The sequence below is a fragment of the Pundamilia nyererei genome, unplaced genomic scaffold (genome assembly GCF_000239375.1).
Source record: "Pundamilia nyererei isolate P.nyererei 1_Seehausen unplaced genomic scaffold, PunNye1.0 scaffold00022, whole genome shotgun sequence".
NCBI classification, from domain to species: Eukaryota; Metazoa; Chordata; class Actinopteri; order Cichliformes; family Cichlidae; genus Pundamilia; species Pundamilia nyererei.
The window spans coordinates 253,542-271,832 of record NW_005187423.1 but is presented as its reverse complement, the minus strand read 5'-3'; the positions used below and the strand labels follow the sequence as shown (position 1 = coordinate 271,832).

The 18,291-nt window shown below is 38.6% G+C and overlaps 2 protein-coding genes across 2 annotated transcripts; one reads left to right on the top strand and one right to left on the bottom strand.

The window, feature by feature from the left end:
* Positions 1-6: 6 nt before the first annotated feature.
* On the bottom strand, positions 7-4,464 carry synpo2b (synaptopodin 2b). The gene is made up of 2 exons (XM_005726783.1): positions 3,774-4,464; positions 7-2,925 (listed from the first exon to the last, which is right to left on the bottom strand). Exons 1-2 carry the CDS (start codon positions 4,441-4,443, stop codon positions 536-538), a joined length of 3,060 nt encoding a protein of 1,019 aa, XP_005726840.1. The 5' UTR covers positions 4,444-4,464; the 3' UTR covers positions 7-535.
* A 6,071-nt stretch (positions 4,465-10,535) lies between these two features.
* On the top strand, positions 10,536-15,534 carry LOC102202841 (solute carrier family 22 member 7-like). The gene is made up of 10 exons (XM_005726782.1): positions 10,536-10,916; positions 11,161-11,264; positions 13,019-13,173; positions 13,328-13,496; positions 13,588-13,711; positions 13,831-13,940; positions 14,422-14,636; positions 14,820-14,928; positions 15,015-15,221; positions 15,435-15,534. The coding sequence occupies exons 1-10, from the start codon at positions 10,536-10,538 to the stop codon at positions 15,463-15,465; spliced, it is 1,605 nt and encodes a 534-aa protein (XP_005726839.1). The 3' UTR covers positions 15,466-15,534.
* The last annotated feature ends 2,757 nt before the right edge of the window (positions 15,535-18,291 follow it).

Sequence of the window (18,291 nt, the reverse complement as noted above, 5' to 3'; positions counted from 1 at the left end):
AGAGAGAGAGAGAGACAGAGAGAGATAATAAACATTATGTGTTTGTTTTGTATTGTCTGGGGTTTCATGGGTTCCTATCTCAGCATGCAAATTTGCAGGTGATCTATTTTCTTTAAAAAAACCACAAAAAAAAACAAAATAAGATTTTGTGGCAGAACAGGACTCTCTGCACACATTATTGCACATGACATAGCACATCACAAGAATCTACATTATTTTGTTTTGCTTTTCCCTTTTTCTCCAATTGTCAGGGACATTATGTTATGTGCTAATGTGTTTATTTGTTGTACTTTATGTTAAATTTATCTGTCACAGATTTAAAAGAGCTTAACTGTACCTTAAGTTGTTTCCTTACATTGCCAGCTAAACAGATCTCTATAGCTGCAAATTATTCCAGTTGAGGCCTACGTTTAGTGCAAAGGACTCTATATTTCCACCTGTTAAGACACATTAGAGGCTGCCAAGTTGCAGATAACTATGTAATTACTGTCTCAGTGTTGACTATACCAAAACAAGACCATATACAGTACAAGAATTAATGTAGCATGGCTACAGGTTTCCAGTGTTTGCTTGTCACCACTGGCTTCTTAGCAGAAAACTTTGGCCAAGGAGCCAATTGACGTGCGCCTCTAGCAATAAGAGATGCAGGAGAGAAAGCTGAAGCTATGCTGTCAGCAGCAGATGGCTGCTGGGAAGATGTGCTTGCAGGTCTGGCGCTGTGTGCTGGCTTTTTGGTTAAGCGATGAGCTGCAGGTGCTGCAGTGTGCTTTTTATCCACGTGCTTGTCAATTGCAAGAGGCTCAGCCGATCTTGTGTTTTGGGCAGAAGAACTTTGGGAACTTACCGATCCAGGTGACTTAGTTGGGACTTCTGCCTTGCTTTCAACAGCAAGCTCAGAGGCATTATAAGGAGAAGTGGCAGAGGCAACTCTAAGTTTAAGGTTTTTGGTAACCTCGAACTTTGACACTGGGGCTGGTTTGGGACTGGGGGTGGGGCTGGGGGTGGGGCTTTTGGTTCCAGGCACCACATTATATTTGAACAGTGATGAGTTCAACTGATAAGGCTGATGTTTCATTATATCTAAAGAGTTGAGTTGCTTGGGGGCTGATTTAGATTTCTCTTTGGTCTTGACATTGACTTTTGGGCTTGTGGAAGGGGGTTGTTTGGCTGCAGCATAGAAAGGAGAAAGAAGGGGATTGTAGGATAATGGAGGTGGGGCTCGAATATTCGATGAATACCTCCAAGAGTTCGGGAGGGATGAGGTCAGGGAGGGGGATCTGATTTTGTTTGCTTGCACTGTTTCAGCATCAACAATGAACTTCTCCATACGGGACTGTCTTTTGGCAAACAATTCTGCACCTTTTCCAGTCATAGCTGGGCCATCACCAGCCCAACTGGTACCTCTGTCTGAGATCCGACCCTTTGGAGAAAACTGTGGTGCTTTTGACAAGTGGATATATGACTTCCCTGCTTGTGGTGGGCAAGAGACAATTGAGTGTGAAGTGCTGTCTGCCTTGTTCTTTGAGCGTGAAGTTGGATACTGTGGTCTGTAAGTAGGACTGTGGGCCTGCATACTCACAGGGGATCGTTGCTGCTGTTGACTCCAGCTATTTGTGGTTGGCTGCAGATGAAGCTGAGAAGAGCTGTCCGGAGCCCAGGCATTAGTAGGTGTTTGAAGTGTTGCCTGAGTTTGATCTGGTGCCCAGCGGTTGGCCATCTGTTGAAGCTGAGCCCAGTCTTGTTGCTGTAAGTAATTCTGACTATGAGGACCCACGGGACTGTGCGAAGGTTGTGAAACCGGACTTCTTGGCGGAATATTGGGCTCGCTGGAGGGGCTCCTTCTCATCCATGGTGGACAGTTTGGGTTGAGGGTGGGTTTTGGGGCTACTGGAGGGGGGTTCTTGAGTTTTATTGTTCTGGGTTGCATGAAATTACAAGCTTCAGCACCTAGACTAAAACAGTCCTCCTCCGAATCAATATAAGACCTCCTTTCCCCTTTGTTTTGAGTGTGAAGATCTGAATATTGTGCCCGCACAGATGACTGTTTATTAGTGGCTTTCTGTTTTGATTCTGGTAGGATGCCAGTTTTGATGGCTGGCACAGATATTCGCTCATCTCTTGAGGCTATTATGTCTCCAGTTGGAGACCAAACCTGTGGGTTAGTGTTAATAGGCACAGGTACTTTAAATCTTGTTTCGTGTTTCTTTGTAACTGGAACAACACTCCCAGGTATGGGGGTAGAACTTGGGCTATCTTGAAATCCTAGAAAAGGCCTTGCAGTTCTGTTTGGTACCAAGGGTTTTGGTACATTGGACAGATGGTTCATGTCCTGGAAATCTTCTTGGTATTCTCCATGCTGCTTGAGATTTGCATTCATATAACTCTGATCTGCCTGATCAGCATGCGCGTACATTTCCTCAGTGTCATAAATTTGCTGTGCTTGTTCACAGTCAGGTTCTGTTAATACTTCCACAGGTAATCCTTCACTCCTCAGTTTTTCATGCTCGGTAACAATTTCATCTATTCGTTTGCGCCGCTGAGCAAACATCAAAACTCCCTTCCCTTTTGTCTCTGGTAGAGCATCCATTTCTTGAACACTTCCCCAATTCAGACTCAAATTGTGCTGGTGCTGATAAAGAGAGTACTGCTCCTCTAACTCTGAATCACTGGTGGCCACAAAGTTATACCCGGCTGATCTAACTTCTTCAGCCCCCGCCTCTATTTGGTCTTCACTGTCAACCTTGTTGTCACCAGTTCCGTAACTCACAAGCGTAAACTTCTTGACTCTCTGCCGGCGTTTTTTGAACAGCAGGGCTCCCTTATTTTGGGGGTTTGGCGCATCGGTTAGAAGCCGAGCAATTCTCTTGCATTTAGACTTGGTCTCCTTGATATGCCTTTCTGACTGGCTCTCGCTGCGACTGAGCCCTGAGACATAGAAAAAAATGAAGGGAGGGACAGAAAGAGAACGAGGGTGAGAGGAGAAGGAGGAGGAGGAAGGAGAGAGATTAAAACAAGAAGAAGCTGAACCATAAAACATAGGAAAATATGGATTGTAATGTTTTTTGTTTACACTGTACTCAATTGGTCAATTTTCAGTAAAGTAAAAAAAAAAAACTATGGGACTGATAATGCCATTAGTATAAGCAACTAATGGAAGCATGACAGGTAAGACACAATTTCAGATCCCCCTGCTGAAGCAAGCACACTAATAAAAGCATCATATTTACTTACAGCTAACTTAGGGGGCATCCATAAGGCAAGAAAAGTGAGGAGCTCATTTTCCACTGCAGTCAAGGCTTACGATCGGAAAAGGGATCGGGTGACAGGCCAGGGTGACACATGCTGGTGTCTGTCAAATTTGTTTCTGCCAGCCTCATCATATCGTCATATTTTATTCTTATCCTGCTCTGACTAATAAAGCCATGGGTATTCTCCCAGTAAGTCCACTTCAAATAGACCCTGTGTTACAGCATGAAAAAACAGCAGCACCCATTGTGCTTTGTCAAAGTTATTTATCAATTAAGTTAGGTCTTTTGAGTCACATACCAGCTACAGTAAATACAGCCAAAGGTAACTTTTTAAAAACTTTATTCACTGACTGCAATGTGTGCCTCAGCTGGCTGAATTTAAAGTAACTAAATAATATCTTAACTGTTCACAAATCTTATTAAATCATTTTAAATCTTAGAAAAAAAACAACCTTTCTGCTGCTGTGCAGTTTGCAGTACTACCTTGACTGACACATAAAAGGAGGGTAGAAGATCGATACTTACGTGTGTACTTTGCCCTCTGCCTGTCTGGTCTGCACAGATCTGTGTCAGACTCCGAGTTCCACTTCTCTGCCTGCTCAGCACCCTCATCTGAAATTCCAAAGGAGACAGAAGCAGGAGGTGCTTCACTGCTCCCTCCTTCCTCTGAAGATTCAAGCTTGCTGTTTCCAGTCTCTGGGCCTTTTCTATTACTGGCTCCCGTGAGCTGTCCTGTGGTCAGGGTCAAGGCCATGGTCATATCAGCAGCACAGCCAAGAGAGGAGAAAGAAGACTGGGAATGTGGCCGTGATATCTTGCCAGCATGATCCTCTGAGTCTGTGCACTCTGGATGCAGGGATGTTTGTGAGGTTTGGATGTGAGGAGACTCTCTCGACTCACTAAGGTAGATGTCATCCTCTTCCTGATATGATACTTCTTCTTCACTTCCACTAAGTTCAGGCGGGGACTGTTGCTCACCTGCAGATTCCCATTCTTGAAGGTGTTCTGGGGAGTCAGGGTCATACTTGGAGATATAAGTACTTTCTGGCTCTAACGGGTACTCTGCTTCGCTGACTTCATCTTCATTGTGGGACTCTACCACAGACCCAGACACATAAATCTCCTGGGACCCATCTGAACCTGACCAGGAGGCCAAGTTACCACTCTGCTCTTGGTCTTCCGTTTCTGGTTCCATCTCTAGTAGTGTTTCACAATATCCCGGGTTTCACCAGCAATACCTTCATTAAGACAAGGACAAACAACTTAAGGCTAATTAATCTTTTCCCTTTAGGTATATATATCTCAATATAACAAACTATTTCAGCACACATATAACTATATAGCATGCCCCTGAAGGTCCACCCTTGGCTACAATTCATGTTTTCTGTTCAGCTCAAGAGATTTTTAGCATTCAGTGACCTATGTGACATTAGTGGTTACCATGTTATTTCCTAAATTATTCCTATCCCCAATAGGAAGTGCAGCTCTGCTTTGGCAGTTTCAACAGGGCTGCCATTGCTGTAAATGGAATGGTATGTATTATCATGAGGGAAACAGCATTCACATCCAAGAGCATAAGCAAAACAATTGGTGGCTGTTTTCCGAACTTGTGTTTATACAGAGATTTCTTTTCCCTCCGCTGCCGTCATCTGTCACAACAACCGAAATGTCTGTCAGCCTCTCCATGTAAGAACTAAATCCAAGACACCAGTCCTCCTTCCCTTCCTTCCAAGACATTGTTTATTTTGTCACATGCTTTTTTTGTTTGTTTCTTAGCTTGTTTTTTGGTAATCAGTTTTTATATCACAACTGAGAAAATGACTATGAAGAAAAATCTGTCCTTTTCAAAACAGCTGTAAAAGACAGTCAGAGCAGGGCTCAGACAGGGGGAGAGCTGTTTGTAGAGCAGGAGGGAGCACTAAAAATAGTTTTTTACTGACAATATAAATCTTTTATTGTAAATTAAAACATTTCCTTACATTCACCAAGAGGTGGCACTCTAACACTGTGACTCAACATCCATACTCTTCAATAAGCCTTTCTTTATTCAAATTAAAGTCAGTACCAGCTGTAGAAACCTCACACTGTGTAGTCCCACGCTGTACACTATGCATACAGTAAGTGGAGTATTCATCTAAAACAAACAAACAAAAAACACCCAGGTTCATCTATAATAATCTCGTTACCATATATGTCACTATAAGGAACCCAACTTTCTCTTATACACAGGAAGAGTTTATATGAAAACCAAAGACATGTTTTGTTGAAGCCATATTTTCTAAAAAGCAACCAAACACATACACCTCCTAATAGGTCTTGGAAACACGCTCTTTCTATAGAGTACCACTTTGTTTATGTACATTTAAGTGGACTGGGAAAACCAGAGTTTTTGCCTCTATTAAAATATGGTGTTAGAGAAGATAAACGTCTTGCTTAGTACAAGAGAAGGTTCTCCCAGGAGGATAAGGTCAGTAAATCTTACATCAGTCAGTTAATATTACCATAATGACCCGAGGATGACACCAGAGAAAAAATTATATAGTCTCCAAAAAGAATTAACTCTTTCATCTTTTTTGGTTTTGTGGGTTCTTTGCTTGTTTGTTTTTCAAATACTACTCTACACTTTTGATTTTAAATAAATGTATATTTTGGTTTGATAGCAGCTGTGTAGAAATGATCAAGTCATAACTAAAAAAAACATCAGTATCAAAAGATATTAAATGTCCGACTCAAAGTCTTTTGGAGCTGGCTAAGAGGCCAGGTAAGTCTATTACCTGATATGATAATGACAATGACATTAACCCGCAGCTGTGTTTGAATTGTGTTTGTATACAGTGTTTAAACTTTAGCTCATTTTTACAGTGATGTGACAAAGATCATATCTTTTGATTTTTCAGTTGATTAGCTTTGAATTGCTTTAGACATATTTTAGGTACACCCTCTGCTATAAAGACAATACAAGCTGAAAATTGATGATTCACTACTGTCATTAATTATTACCTTTTCTTGGGCATTTGTACGTGTTAGGGTTTGTGTTTATCGTTTCTTCTGTTTACTATAACATTTTATTGCTTGTGGTTGCTAGTAAGTACAAATGGAAATTCTGGAGGAGGCCCCAAAACATGCTGGAAATTATGTTTCTCAAATGGCTTGGGAACACCTCTGTGACCGACTCGATGAGCTAAGGGAGGTAACTCTAGAGAAGGGAGGTCTGGGTATCTCTGTTTAAACAGCCGCCTCCATGACTCAGCAGAAAATGGACAGACAGATGGATGGAACTGCACCATCCATCCATCCACAATTGGTTCTATCAGAGTTTAGTTTAGTTCTCAGATACAGTACACATACACTAATCATTGCTTTAAACTTACTTAAACTTTAAACTTACTTACTTTGTAAGTTTAAAGCAATTATTTAAAAAACAAAAATTGGGTGCACAAGCTTGAATTTATTTTGTTTTTTCTCCTAATTCATACAGGCTCAAATATAAACATATACTCATTTAAATCTGCTTTTAACCTTGACATGACCATGGCCTCCTAAATTCTCAGCAGTCATCAAGATTGATGACAACTTGTAGTTTCTCTTTGCCAGCATAAAAGCTGCAAGCAGGAATTAAGTGAAGGTCTAAGAAGGGATTTTAGCTACTTCAAACAGTTGTACATTAGTACCAATTATTCAGATGTGTCTACACTTTGCCAGCTTCTCTAAGAGGACCCTAACTGTCACCATCAGATGAGAGGGAATTGATTCGGATGTTCAGGAAAAACCTAGCAACAACCAAGACTCAAGTGTGCCATGAACTGGAAACTGCTGGAACACCAGTGTCACTGTTCACATGTTTTACATCGCCATGGACTGAGAGTGTGCCAACCAAGAAACACCTTCAATCTCAACTGAGATTTATTTTAGCAGCCCACCTGGATGAGCCAGAGGCCTTCTGGATAAAAGCTTTATGATCCAATGAGACAAAGATTGAGCTATTTGTTCACACTGACAGGGGGAATAATTGGAGGAGTAAAGGTGAGGCTTTCAAACCTAAGAACACTGTACGAGCTTTCAGGCATGGTGGTGGTATCATCAAGCTCTGGGACTGTTTTGCTGCCTGTGGTAATGGTGCATTGCATAAAGTGGATGAAACAATGAAGAATAAATACTTGCAATTTCTTCAACTTCACCTTAAATCAACTTACATGAAAACTGGAGCCTTGGAATGATAAAGCTATAACATTAGGGTCTGCAATGGCTTTCCCACTTTAAACTCCCTTTCTTGTCCATGATTGAAAGCTGGCTCTGCAAATACGACTGGTCAAATATCGAGCTAGAACAATTCAAAGAAATCATTTAAAGCCCCAAATTATTACAACATTCGTGCTCATAATGAGTGGATGTAATCCTCTGACCACATATGCAGCTGTGGGATTACTAAAACTGAAAGACCTCTTGCACACTAGCCACGTTTTGTACAAACACTGTCGCATGCCACCGGCTTATCTTCACCCTTGGTTCCACTCTACCACCAGCAAATCTGACTGTGCTGCAGCAGGGGTTTCTTTTTCCAAGTATGGCAGTAACCTCAGTCTGTTGACTTATTGCCATGGAAACAGAGAGTCAGCATCCTTGACAAAGGAGTGAACTCTTGTTCTGAAGGGCAACCCAAATGAGGACTGAGCTCTAGCGGATTAGATGTTTCCATGTTCTTACATAATTAGACAGTTTAAGCTCAACCATAAGAAACATGTGAACACATTTTCAGCAGTCTCTGCACACAAAGTTTTATTGCGCATTTCAGTGGCCTCGTGGCAGAACAAACCCACAGAACCCACAAAAATCTAAATCAACGTGAAAATATATATTTATTAAGTCACATATATATTTTAAATTCATGCCACTGAATTTAGGAAACCAGGTTTCTCGAGCAGTTTCTGGTGCAGAAAAGCACAGAAATTCAAGCAAAGGGTAAAACACTTCATGACATGATAATAAATTACACTTTTTGTATTGTTATCAATAGAGATGTTAATTAAAGTCAAAGCTAAAAATGAAATTAATGAAATCAAATCAGAAAGAGTTAAACATCTGTAAGAGACCCTAAAAGAAAATAATTTTCCAAACATCAGGTACTTACATTATACATCTTTGCACTTGATATCCAGCACAGGCATCTTCACATCCTGTCTGTTAAAAAAAAATGATCCTGAGTGTTATCCCACTAACTGCTCATATGTAGCCTTGGTCATTCATGTATGCAGCTGTATTTAAAGAGGGAGAAGAAGAGGTGTTCCTAACCCATCCCCGTGTGCCACCTACACAGTTCAGTTGATGCAGGGGCAGTGAGGTGACATAATGAACATGTCAATTGAGAAGCTTCAAAATATTTTTAGATTCATTTGAAACAAGCTTTGAATTTAGTATCTGTGTTTGGTTTTGATTAATTATATAATTAAAATAATTCACCACTTGAAAGAAACTAACTGCAATAATAGTAACAGACTCTTATATTCAGATTCGAGCAGATATATATACTACATAGTGTTTTAAAATACCTATACATTTATGGTGATTTGCTCATCATAATGTACCTTTAATTAGGGTTAATATAATAATAATCTCAGCAGAATGGTAAACCGGTTATGTAAGACTGCTGTTCTCTTTGAGGGGATGACCGTAAATGGAATTCAATCTAGTTTTGAAAGTGTGGTTTGCTGAAGTAAAGTAAAAAGGGATAACGCATCACTCGGTTAATCTTTAAGAAAACAGTGTTTATTATTAGAAGTAAAAAAACATATTAAGATCTTAAACTCTGTTGGAAAGCAAGTCAGGTATCACAGTATCTTTTTTGTGCTTATTTTTTGTTTATTTATACAGTCATGTGACAGTTTCTCCATATATACTGTCAGGTGGGGAAAAAAGAGTTTTAACACAAAGCTATGCAGCCCTGTGAAGTTATCATGTTAAATGTTTTTGAAGGGTTGCCAGGAGAAAACCTCTTCTTTCTAAAAAAATAATAATAATAATAATTAAAAAAATATGGGGCAGCAGGAAAAGGGGTTACCGACATTTTTATATGTAGTCCCCATTTTGGGAGGCTCAAACAAATTGGACAAACTACTGTAATATAAATTACTTGGATACTGAAAATTCTTTACAGAATATAAAACTGTCAGTAATTTCTAAGCAGTTAATACAATAATTTTATTGAACCCTCTTTTAAAATCCACTTCGGTGGTATGTAGAGGAAAATTTAAAAAAAAATGTTTTCCTAGTGCGTCACACTCACTTATGGTTCATTTTTGTGCTACTCAGCATACTCTTTGTTTCTTGTCTCCATTTAAACACAAACACTGAAGTCTTATGTGTCACTTGGTGTCACGGTTAGCGCTGGCAGACCGTGGGGATGTGCGGAAAGGAGGACCTAAATGCTTGACTCCATGTGATGAACAGTGAATTTATTTACAGTGCAGTAAATATTCACACAAACAATCCCCATGCGTTCCCCTGACTCCCATGCCGCTCCCCCGACGAGCCTGATCAGCAGCAGGTGTCTTCAGGTGTTGTATTGAAAAATGTTGTAATTATGTTGGTTCTGCTGTAAAGGGAGCTCTTGCTTTTGGCTGCCAAATTTTCAGAAATGTTTTTATTTGTTATGTTCTCATCCAAGTTTTTATTGTGCAGATTGTAGCAGATCGGTTTAATCTTCCTATAGTTGATCTAATTTTTGTGGCTGGTTTTATCTTGGTGCAGTTGCTACATGAAGAAATCCTGTGTGACTGTATATTTCTTTGGGCTGTGTACATGATATGGTGCTAAAATATTAAGTTGCCTGTGGGTGTGATGTGTTTGTTATAAAATTTAAGCCCTGCCAGAGCTGATATCTTAGAACTTACTACCATTGTAAAATAAAACATTACAAAACCATCTGATTCCTTTGCATATTGCACTGCAGCTGCATTGTGGGATAAGAGTGCTTTCTTGAGAGCTGAGATCAATTTTAGATCACATTCTTGCTTTCTCTACTGTGAGTGCTAATTTTCAATTATAAATCCTGACTATTATAGCATTTGAATAAACATATCAGCCTTACAACTGATCAAAGCAAAGCCAGTGTTTGATTGAGTAACTGTATCGTACTGGGTACAGTTAAGTTACATTATTAATACATGTTTTTGGTATTCATTTTAATTATTAACATTGTGCTGGTGAATGTGTCTTTTATAGTGAGTGATACTCTACTTCACTTGACTTTTAGAGCATTTGTCCTCCCGGAGATACAGGAAGCACAGCAAAATGAAATTTGACAGCATTCTTGCAGAAATTAATGGATTTGGAAAATTCCAAATTGCTCTAGTCTTGATTCAGATCCTGTCTCGAATTACTTTGCCATGTCACTTTCTGCTGAATAATTTCATGGCAGCTGTTCCTTCGCATCACTGCAACATCGATGCTTTGGATACTGGAGCTGTCTTTGGAAATTTAACTTTAGATCAGAAATTAGCCGTTGGTATTCCAGCAGAGCGGGATGGGACTCCAAGCTCCTGTCAGATGTTTTCAGAGCCCCAATATGAATATCTGTTAGGCTCAAACAGCAGCAAAGGCTCATTTACTGTTCAGTGTCAAAATGGATGGGTATATGACAAAAGCACCTTCAAGTCTACTTTGGCAACAGAGGTAAGTGAGAATTAGTTATGTTGAACAGAGACATTTTACACAGTCATTTGGATTTTTTTTTTAAAGAACAAATTTTCTTTTGCTAACATTAAGGATATAATTTCTATCCATTTTATTATCTACAGAAAATAATCCAACTAGCTAAATGTAATTTCCCCAGGCATCATTCATTTAATTATTGTTTATTTTCCAGAAGACGCAACTGTAAAATCACATATTGTAATATTTTAACGATTATTTGCAGTGGGATCTCGTGTGCAGCAGAAAAGGTATGAACAAGGCAACTGCAACCATTTTCTTTATTGGTGTTATGGTTGGAGCCCCAGTTTTTGGGTTTCTCAGTGACAGGTAAGGGTTAAATGGTCAAAAATACTAGTTCTTCTCATATACACTCTACATTGTGAAATATTTTAAATCATTTTTTGCGATAATTTTGATGATTAAGGCACCGTAGAGGTGTAAAACCGTAAAGGGACCTCTGGCTAATACATCCGGTTCCGTGTCGGGCTCTTAGCCGAAAACTAGCTTTACTTCGTTGTCTGGGTCAACTTTGCTAGCGAGAGACAGAGAGAGGCGTTGAAAGGCTCCAGCGGAACTTGTTGTTTCAGAGGAAAACACGAACACGGTGTACAGGCGTACTTACAACTGGGTTAGTCAGGCACTCTTCTTGGCTGCAGGGGTTATTATTATATTTACATGCTTCCAGCTCCCGTTTCTGCTCGATGACAACTTGTACTTTTCCACTCTCCTTTTTCTCCCTCCCTCGCTTACAGACACATAACGGGTACGGCAGTCCATTCTCCCTGCAGCACGGGCTAGCTGCCCAGGAGGCTACATTCTTTAGGGCGATGCCTGTAACACTCTGCCTATTGCCTTCATATTAAATAATTTTAAAAAATATTTCTTCACGTCATTATGAGATGTGAGATTGAGACACAGGCATTTGAGCCTCTTAATGCGTGTTTTGTTTGGGTTTACACCGGCGTGGAATTTCCAAAAATAGAGAGAGCATAGCCTAACATATGAAACAGGAAAGTACCGCCGTGTAATCCCTTTATTTCAACAAAGTAACTGTATTCTGAATACCACCTTTTTAAACGGTAACTGTAACGGAATACAGTTACTCGTATTTTGTATTTTAAATATGTAACTGCGGTAAATGTATTCCGTTACTCCCCAACACTGCAGACCTGTTTTATATACGTGCCGGATAGTTTTCTATATGAGATCACTGAAAAAAGTGCAGCCTTACCTAATATCAACCCTGTTACTCATTTTATATTAAGATTTAAAAATCTAGTTGGCATTGCTATGACGAATAACCTTCAGTAAAAGCAATAAATCACACAGCAATAGTACATTCGTGTAGTTGTAAAAAGCATGATAATATATTAAGTAATCCAAAGTATTCAGAATACATTACTCTCATTGAATAACGTAACGGAATACGTAACAAAATACATTTTGGGGCTTGTATTCTGTAATCTGTAGTGGAATACATTTTTAAAGTAACCTTCCCAACACTGATAATATCACACATAACAAAAAAAATTAAGAAAAGAGGAAGACTTGAAATATTTCACATCACCTGTAATGGATATAGAACATGGTTGATTTAATTCAAAAATTTTACTGCTTTAAATGAAATTATATTCCATAATATTCCAGTTTTTTTAATGTACTAGTATATTCGACAAAATGACCAGAAATGTATTATTTTATTTTTATTTTCCAGGTCTGACTGTTTCAGTCTCTACCAGTACCATTACCAATGCCAACTTGGATACAGACATATATGTACATAACTGAAAAAAAAAATAACAATAAGATCAATAAGAGAGATGTTGAAGTGTTGCAAAATTAAACCGTCTTGCGAATTATAAATATATTAGTGCTGTCAGCGTTAACGGCGCCGTGCTGCCCCACGCACGGGGCGATCCGTGCTAACTCGCTAAAGGAGATTTGTTGCGTTAATGCGGTTATGGCGCTAACATCATTTTAACAAGATTAACACTGACAGCACTAACATATATACATGTGAGAGGTTTACCCCACAGATGTGAGCACAGTCATTACTTCATGCTTTTTCTGTCCATGACCAGGTTTGGGCGACGTCCTCTTCTGCTCGTGTCTTATCTGGCATCCTTGATATTTGCAGTGCTGAGTGCATTCTCCACCTCGTATGTAATGTTTGTCATCTTGAGATTTTTTACGGGCATGTCACTCGCAGGAATAAGCATCATGGCCATTGTTTTGAGTAAGCAGGATATTGTTAAAGCTGTGCTAACCTATGACTGAGACATTATAGCCTGGTTCATGTTTACAGGCATATTCTGTTTCTCTTTCAAGAATTTGCACAATTTTTTTTATAATTTTTTTTTTTTTTTATACTTGTGCTAATGTTTCTGCAGATGTTGAATGGTTTAGCATTGAACACAGGACTTTCTCTGGTGTGATCATAAGCCTGGATTGGACAATTGGGAACTGGATCCTGGTTGGCACTGCATATTTTGTAAACGAGTGGAGGAAGCTGATTCTAGCAGTTACCTCCCCCCTGATTCTGTCTATCATTGCTTGGAGGTATTTAAGTTTTATTTGCTGACTTTGCAAAGTATCCTTAATCTCATTGGATTTTGATCAGATGCTAAACTCACCATGTTTGTTGATTTAGGTGGCTTCCAGAGTCTGCTAGGTGGCTTGTAGCCAAAGGAAAGACAGATGCTGCTCATCATTACATAATGAAATGTGCCAAGATGAACAACAGATCCAAGTGCATGGCCACCATCACACCAGCGGTACATCTCAAAATGTTTTTGGGGTTTTTTTTGTTAGCCGACAGTCTTACTGTAAAATAAGACAAAAAGGGGGCTTTGTAAATGAACATTCAAATTATGTTTCCCTGGCTTTCTCACAGACATTACTGGAATGTGCAGAAACTGAACATGGCGCTAAGAAGTACACTTTTGTAGATCTTTTCAGAACCCCAAATATTAGAAAACTTGCTATATACTCAGGAATGCTATGGTAAGTTTCGGTATAATGGTTTGGAGTTAGGAGATAGTTCAGCTTTTTGGGAAAAGGCAAATTGATTTCTTCCAGATATTCATCATATGTGTGCATTTTCTACCAAACGCACTTTAAAAAGAGTTAACTGACTTTTCTCTGTGTGTGTGTTTGTGTGTGTATTTTTGCTATCTTAAGTGACAGTTATGGGTGGATTATTAAATAGACAAATGGGCCAAATTGTACTTGGGACAAAGATGTTAAAGCTTTTGAGCTATCTCATGGATATAAAGCAATTGTTATTTGTATAGCTATCATTTTTGACACTGGGAAATTTATACAGCTTTTGATTTTGTTCTAGCATACAGTGTAAAAAATCCTGTCAAGTGATATGATATTTAAATGAGAGTTGCAATCATGTTTGGGGTTTCTTTGAGGAAATTTGTATTTACCCCTTTATTTATCACCCTAAGTTTAAGTGTTTCTTCTCCCCCTTTTCTAGGTTTGGCGTTGCATTTACATACTATGGAATAACTCTGAATATCACAGGATTTGGACTGAACCCATACCTAACTCAGTTCATATTTGCATCCATTGAAATGCCCATGAAGATTGGCGTCTATTACTTCCTGGAGAAAGTTGGGAGAAAGCATGGCCAGATGGGTTCCATGCTATTAACTGGTCTCTGTCTCTTCATCAACATCTTTGTTCCAAAAGGTCATTTCTCTTACATTTCTCGTACATTTAGCGGTTTATTTCTGCCACCGAGAGTTGATATGAATGTATGCGTTCATTTCCGGTGGTAAGCAGCATCAATCTTTAGAAATTAAAAGATAGAGCATTGGTCTTTGGTGGATGTGTTCTCTCACCTGAAAAATTTCTCTCTCCTGTTCTCCTTAGATAAATGGACTGTTCGTACTGTTGTGGCAGTTCTTGGAAAATCTATGTCAGAGGCCTCGTTCACTATCATGTATCTTTACACAACTGAGCTTTACCCTACGGTCGTACGGTTAGTCCACAAAAAACGTTCTTCTGCCTTGCTTTGATTATTCATATGAAAGGTTTACATTAACCTCAGTGGTTTGATCTTTTTAGACAAAATGGCTTAGGCTACACCTCATTTCTTGCACGACTTGGCGTGTCCATTTCTCCACTCATTGTACTATTGGAAGATCTGTGGCATCTCCTCCCTGCAGCCACTTACTGTGCAGTGGCAGTTGGAACTGGTTTAGTTGCTTCACTTCTGCCCGAAACATTAAACACCCGACTGCCAGAGTTCATCGAAGATATTGAGAAACCAAGGTAAAGAGAAGAGAGTGTTAAAGCATCACAGCATGTAATTCAGTATCCAAACTAAAGCTAAAAGATTAACCATTCACAGAAACTCCCCACGAAACAATAATCCAGTAAACTGCAGTTTACTGTTTATCAAAGTCCAAAATACACATTACATTCTATGTCCTGATGTCTGCATGTAAGGTCAAATGACTAACTGAAGTCTTATTTATATTGCAGGAGACAGTCACCAAGGAAGGAGATTCAATAAGAAAAACACAGTCATCCATAATAAGACTTATAATGATTGGATCTTAACTGATTTTTAAATAGTAAAGTTACCATGTTACAACTTCAAAGATCATCATTGTTGAAATTCTCAACGAGTGTCAATAAATGTAATGTTAGCACCACTATTATTCACTTGTCATTCACTAGTCTTGTCATGTTTCACTGTATACAACACATTTCATTAGCAAATGAAAAGATAGGCTGGTATTGATAGTGAATCGATGGGGATGCTTACTTTACTTTATTGAGTTTATTTACTTCCATGCTTTATTGACTTCCACTTTCCATGCATGCTTTTTTTTTTAAATTAGGAAATTTCCATCCTACCATCCTCAGTATAAAGTAAATGTTTGGCCTGTTAGGTGCACCCAAGTTATTGTTTTCCACCACCTTCAAATCTACTCTGGCTACAGAGGTGAGATTCAATATTTCCATTTAAAAACCAGGAAATGAATACCAGTCCTAAATCAGCTAAAGTTCTTCTTTCGGCCATCCTCCCTTCATAGTGGGATCTGGTTTGTGATAAGACAAAAACCAACAGAAAAACACAGCTACCATTGTCTTCATTGGGGTCATGGTTGGAGCAGCAGTTTTTGACCATCTTACTGACAAAATAGGTTGAAGATGGACTCGAGGCAGGTTGTTCCTGGTGACTGGGATGTTCATGTTCTGCAGCATGTTTATCCATCTAGTTATATGATCCTTTCAAGCACCTTTGATGAAATTAAGAACTATTATTTTTAGTTTTCTATTATTATTATTATTATTATTATTATATTTTTGTTTTGTTTTTGCTTCTGTTTAGCTTTACTGGTTGTCTAAATATATTCTAATATTAGGCCATTTTTCAGGTCATGTGTGTTTTGGAAGTCGTGCAGCTATCGCAATATCCAGCTCAATACACAAACAGTATATAAGTTGATGTGAACAAACTAACAAAGAATAGAGATAAAATTATGTGTTAGTACACAGCATCATTTCATAGTAATTTTAATTCATGTCTAGTCTTCGTTTATTATATCAGTGCTATTACATCATTTTTTCACACTTTTTAGATACATGCAATAACCTTGTAAAAATGGCATACATTTCCATTGTTTATTTCTAAAAAGAATGAAGCACATTTCAAAGCAGCCTTAACTCTGTTCTACTTGTATGCTATATGTTATACCAGACTTGTTAGAATTATAGTTTCTACGTAATACAGCTTTTTGTCAGGTCATTCACATAACTGAAGAAGACTCTCCAGGTGGGTAAAGTCTGCACATAAGCATATTAGGTCATGATAGGTGCACTGCTACAAATGCCTACATGCCTGAGAATGATCTGTATGTCACAAGTAATTTGCATTATCACAAACTATTCATTGTCAGTTGGCCTTAGATTGTAACCAGTCATTCTCATTATAATTAATAACATGACTTCATGTCTGTATATGTGTGCAAGTGTCATATGGGCAACTTTCACTGATTGAGTTGCTGAATAATTTATCAGTCTAGAAGAAAGAGGCCTACAAGCAGCTGGAAACAAACAAAATGTCAGCTCTGTATCAAGTTTTGTCAAAAGTGTATATGTAATTTTAGACCTTCTGTTCTGTGAGTTTGTTGAGAAGGGTTAGGGAATGTATGTATTCAGCTTAAAACCCAAAGCTATATACAAGCCCTGGTATCTGTCAATTTGTAAAAATATGAGCTAATAAAAAATAATTTAAAAAAACCCAAAAATACAAGGCATTAAATAATCCAGATTTGAGGGGGGTTTTTTTTATGAAAATTCTAGTTTGGCTTTATATCATTTAGGAAAAATATGATTTGTGGATACAAAATTATATAGTAGGTAATAGTTGGTAATTAAACTGTCTCAATAAATGACTGAAACATTAATGAGCTTTTGTTTCATATATCTCTGTTCACATTAAATTAAGAGGTCTCTTAGGCATCCTCTCATGTAATATTTTTAAATAATCTTCAGGAATAGTTCTCCAGGCTTCTTGAAGGACATTTCAAGGCTTTTCCTTGGATGTTCGCTTCATTTATTTTATTTATTTATTTTTTAGAAAGAGGGGCAATACATATTAATGAACATTTTAACAAATGTAAATATGCCAGATTATAGCCTTGGGCTAATTTCCATCTGCAGACCCTCTGGTCTGCAGACCCATTTTGTTTCATTCTCTGTTAATTCAGTTAAATATAGATTTATTTATATCACGCCAAATCACAACAACAGTTGCCTCAAGGCACCTTATACTGTAAGGTAAAGACCCTACAATGATACAAAGAAAAGAGAGAAAAACCCCAATAATCATATGACCCCCTGTTGATGAGCAAGCGATTTGGTAACAGTAGGAAGGAAAAACTCTCGAGTCAATTAAGACAGGAAATAAGGCATGCTGTGGGAGGAAGGCAGAGATTGATAATAATTCATGATTAAATGCAGAGTGGCATATAACACAGTAAAAAAGGTGAGTGAAGAAGAAACACTTCATCATGGGAATCTCCCAGCAGCCCAGACCTATTCCACCGAAACTAAGGGAGGATCCAGGGTCATCTGATCCAGCCCCAACTATATGTTTTAGCAAAAAGGAAAGTTTTAAGCCTAATTTTAAAAGTGGAGATAGTGTCTGTCTCCCGAATCCAAACTGGAAGCTGGTTCCATAGAAGAGGGGCCTGAAAACTGAAGGCTCTGCCTCCCACTCTAGTTTTAAATACTGTCTGTCTCCCGAATCCAAACTGGAAGCTGGTTCCATAGAAGAGGGGCCTGAAAACTGAAGGCTCTGCCTCCCACTCTGGTTTTAAATACTGTA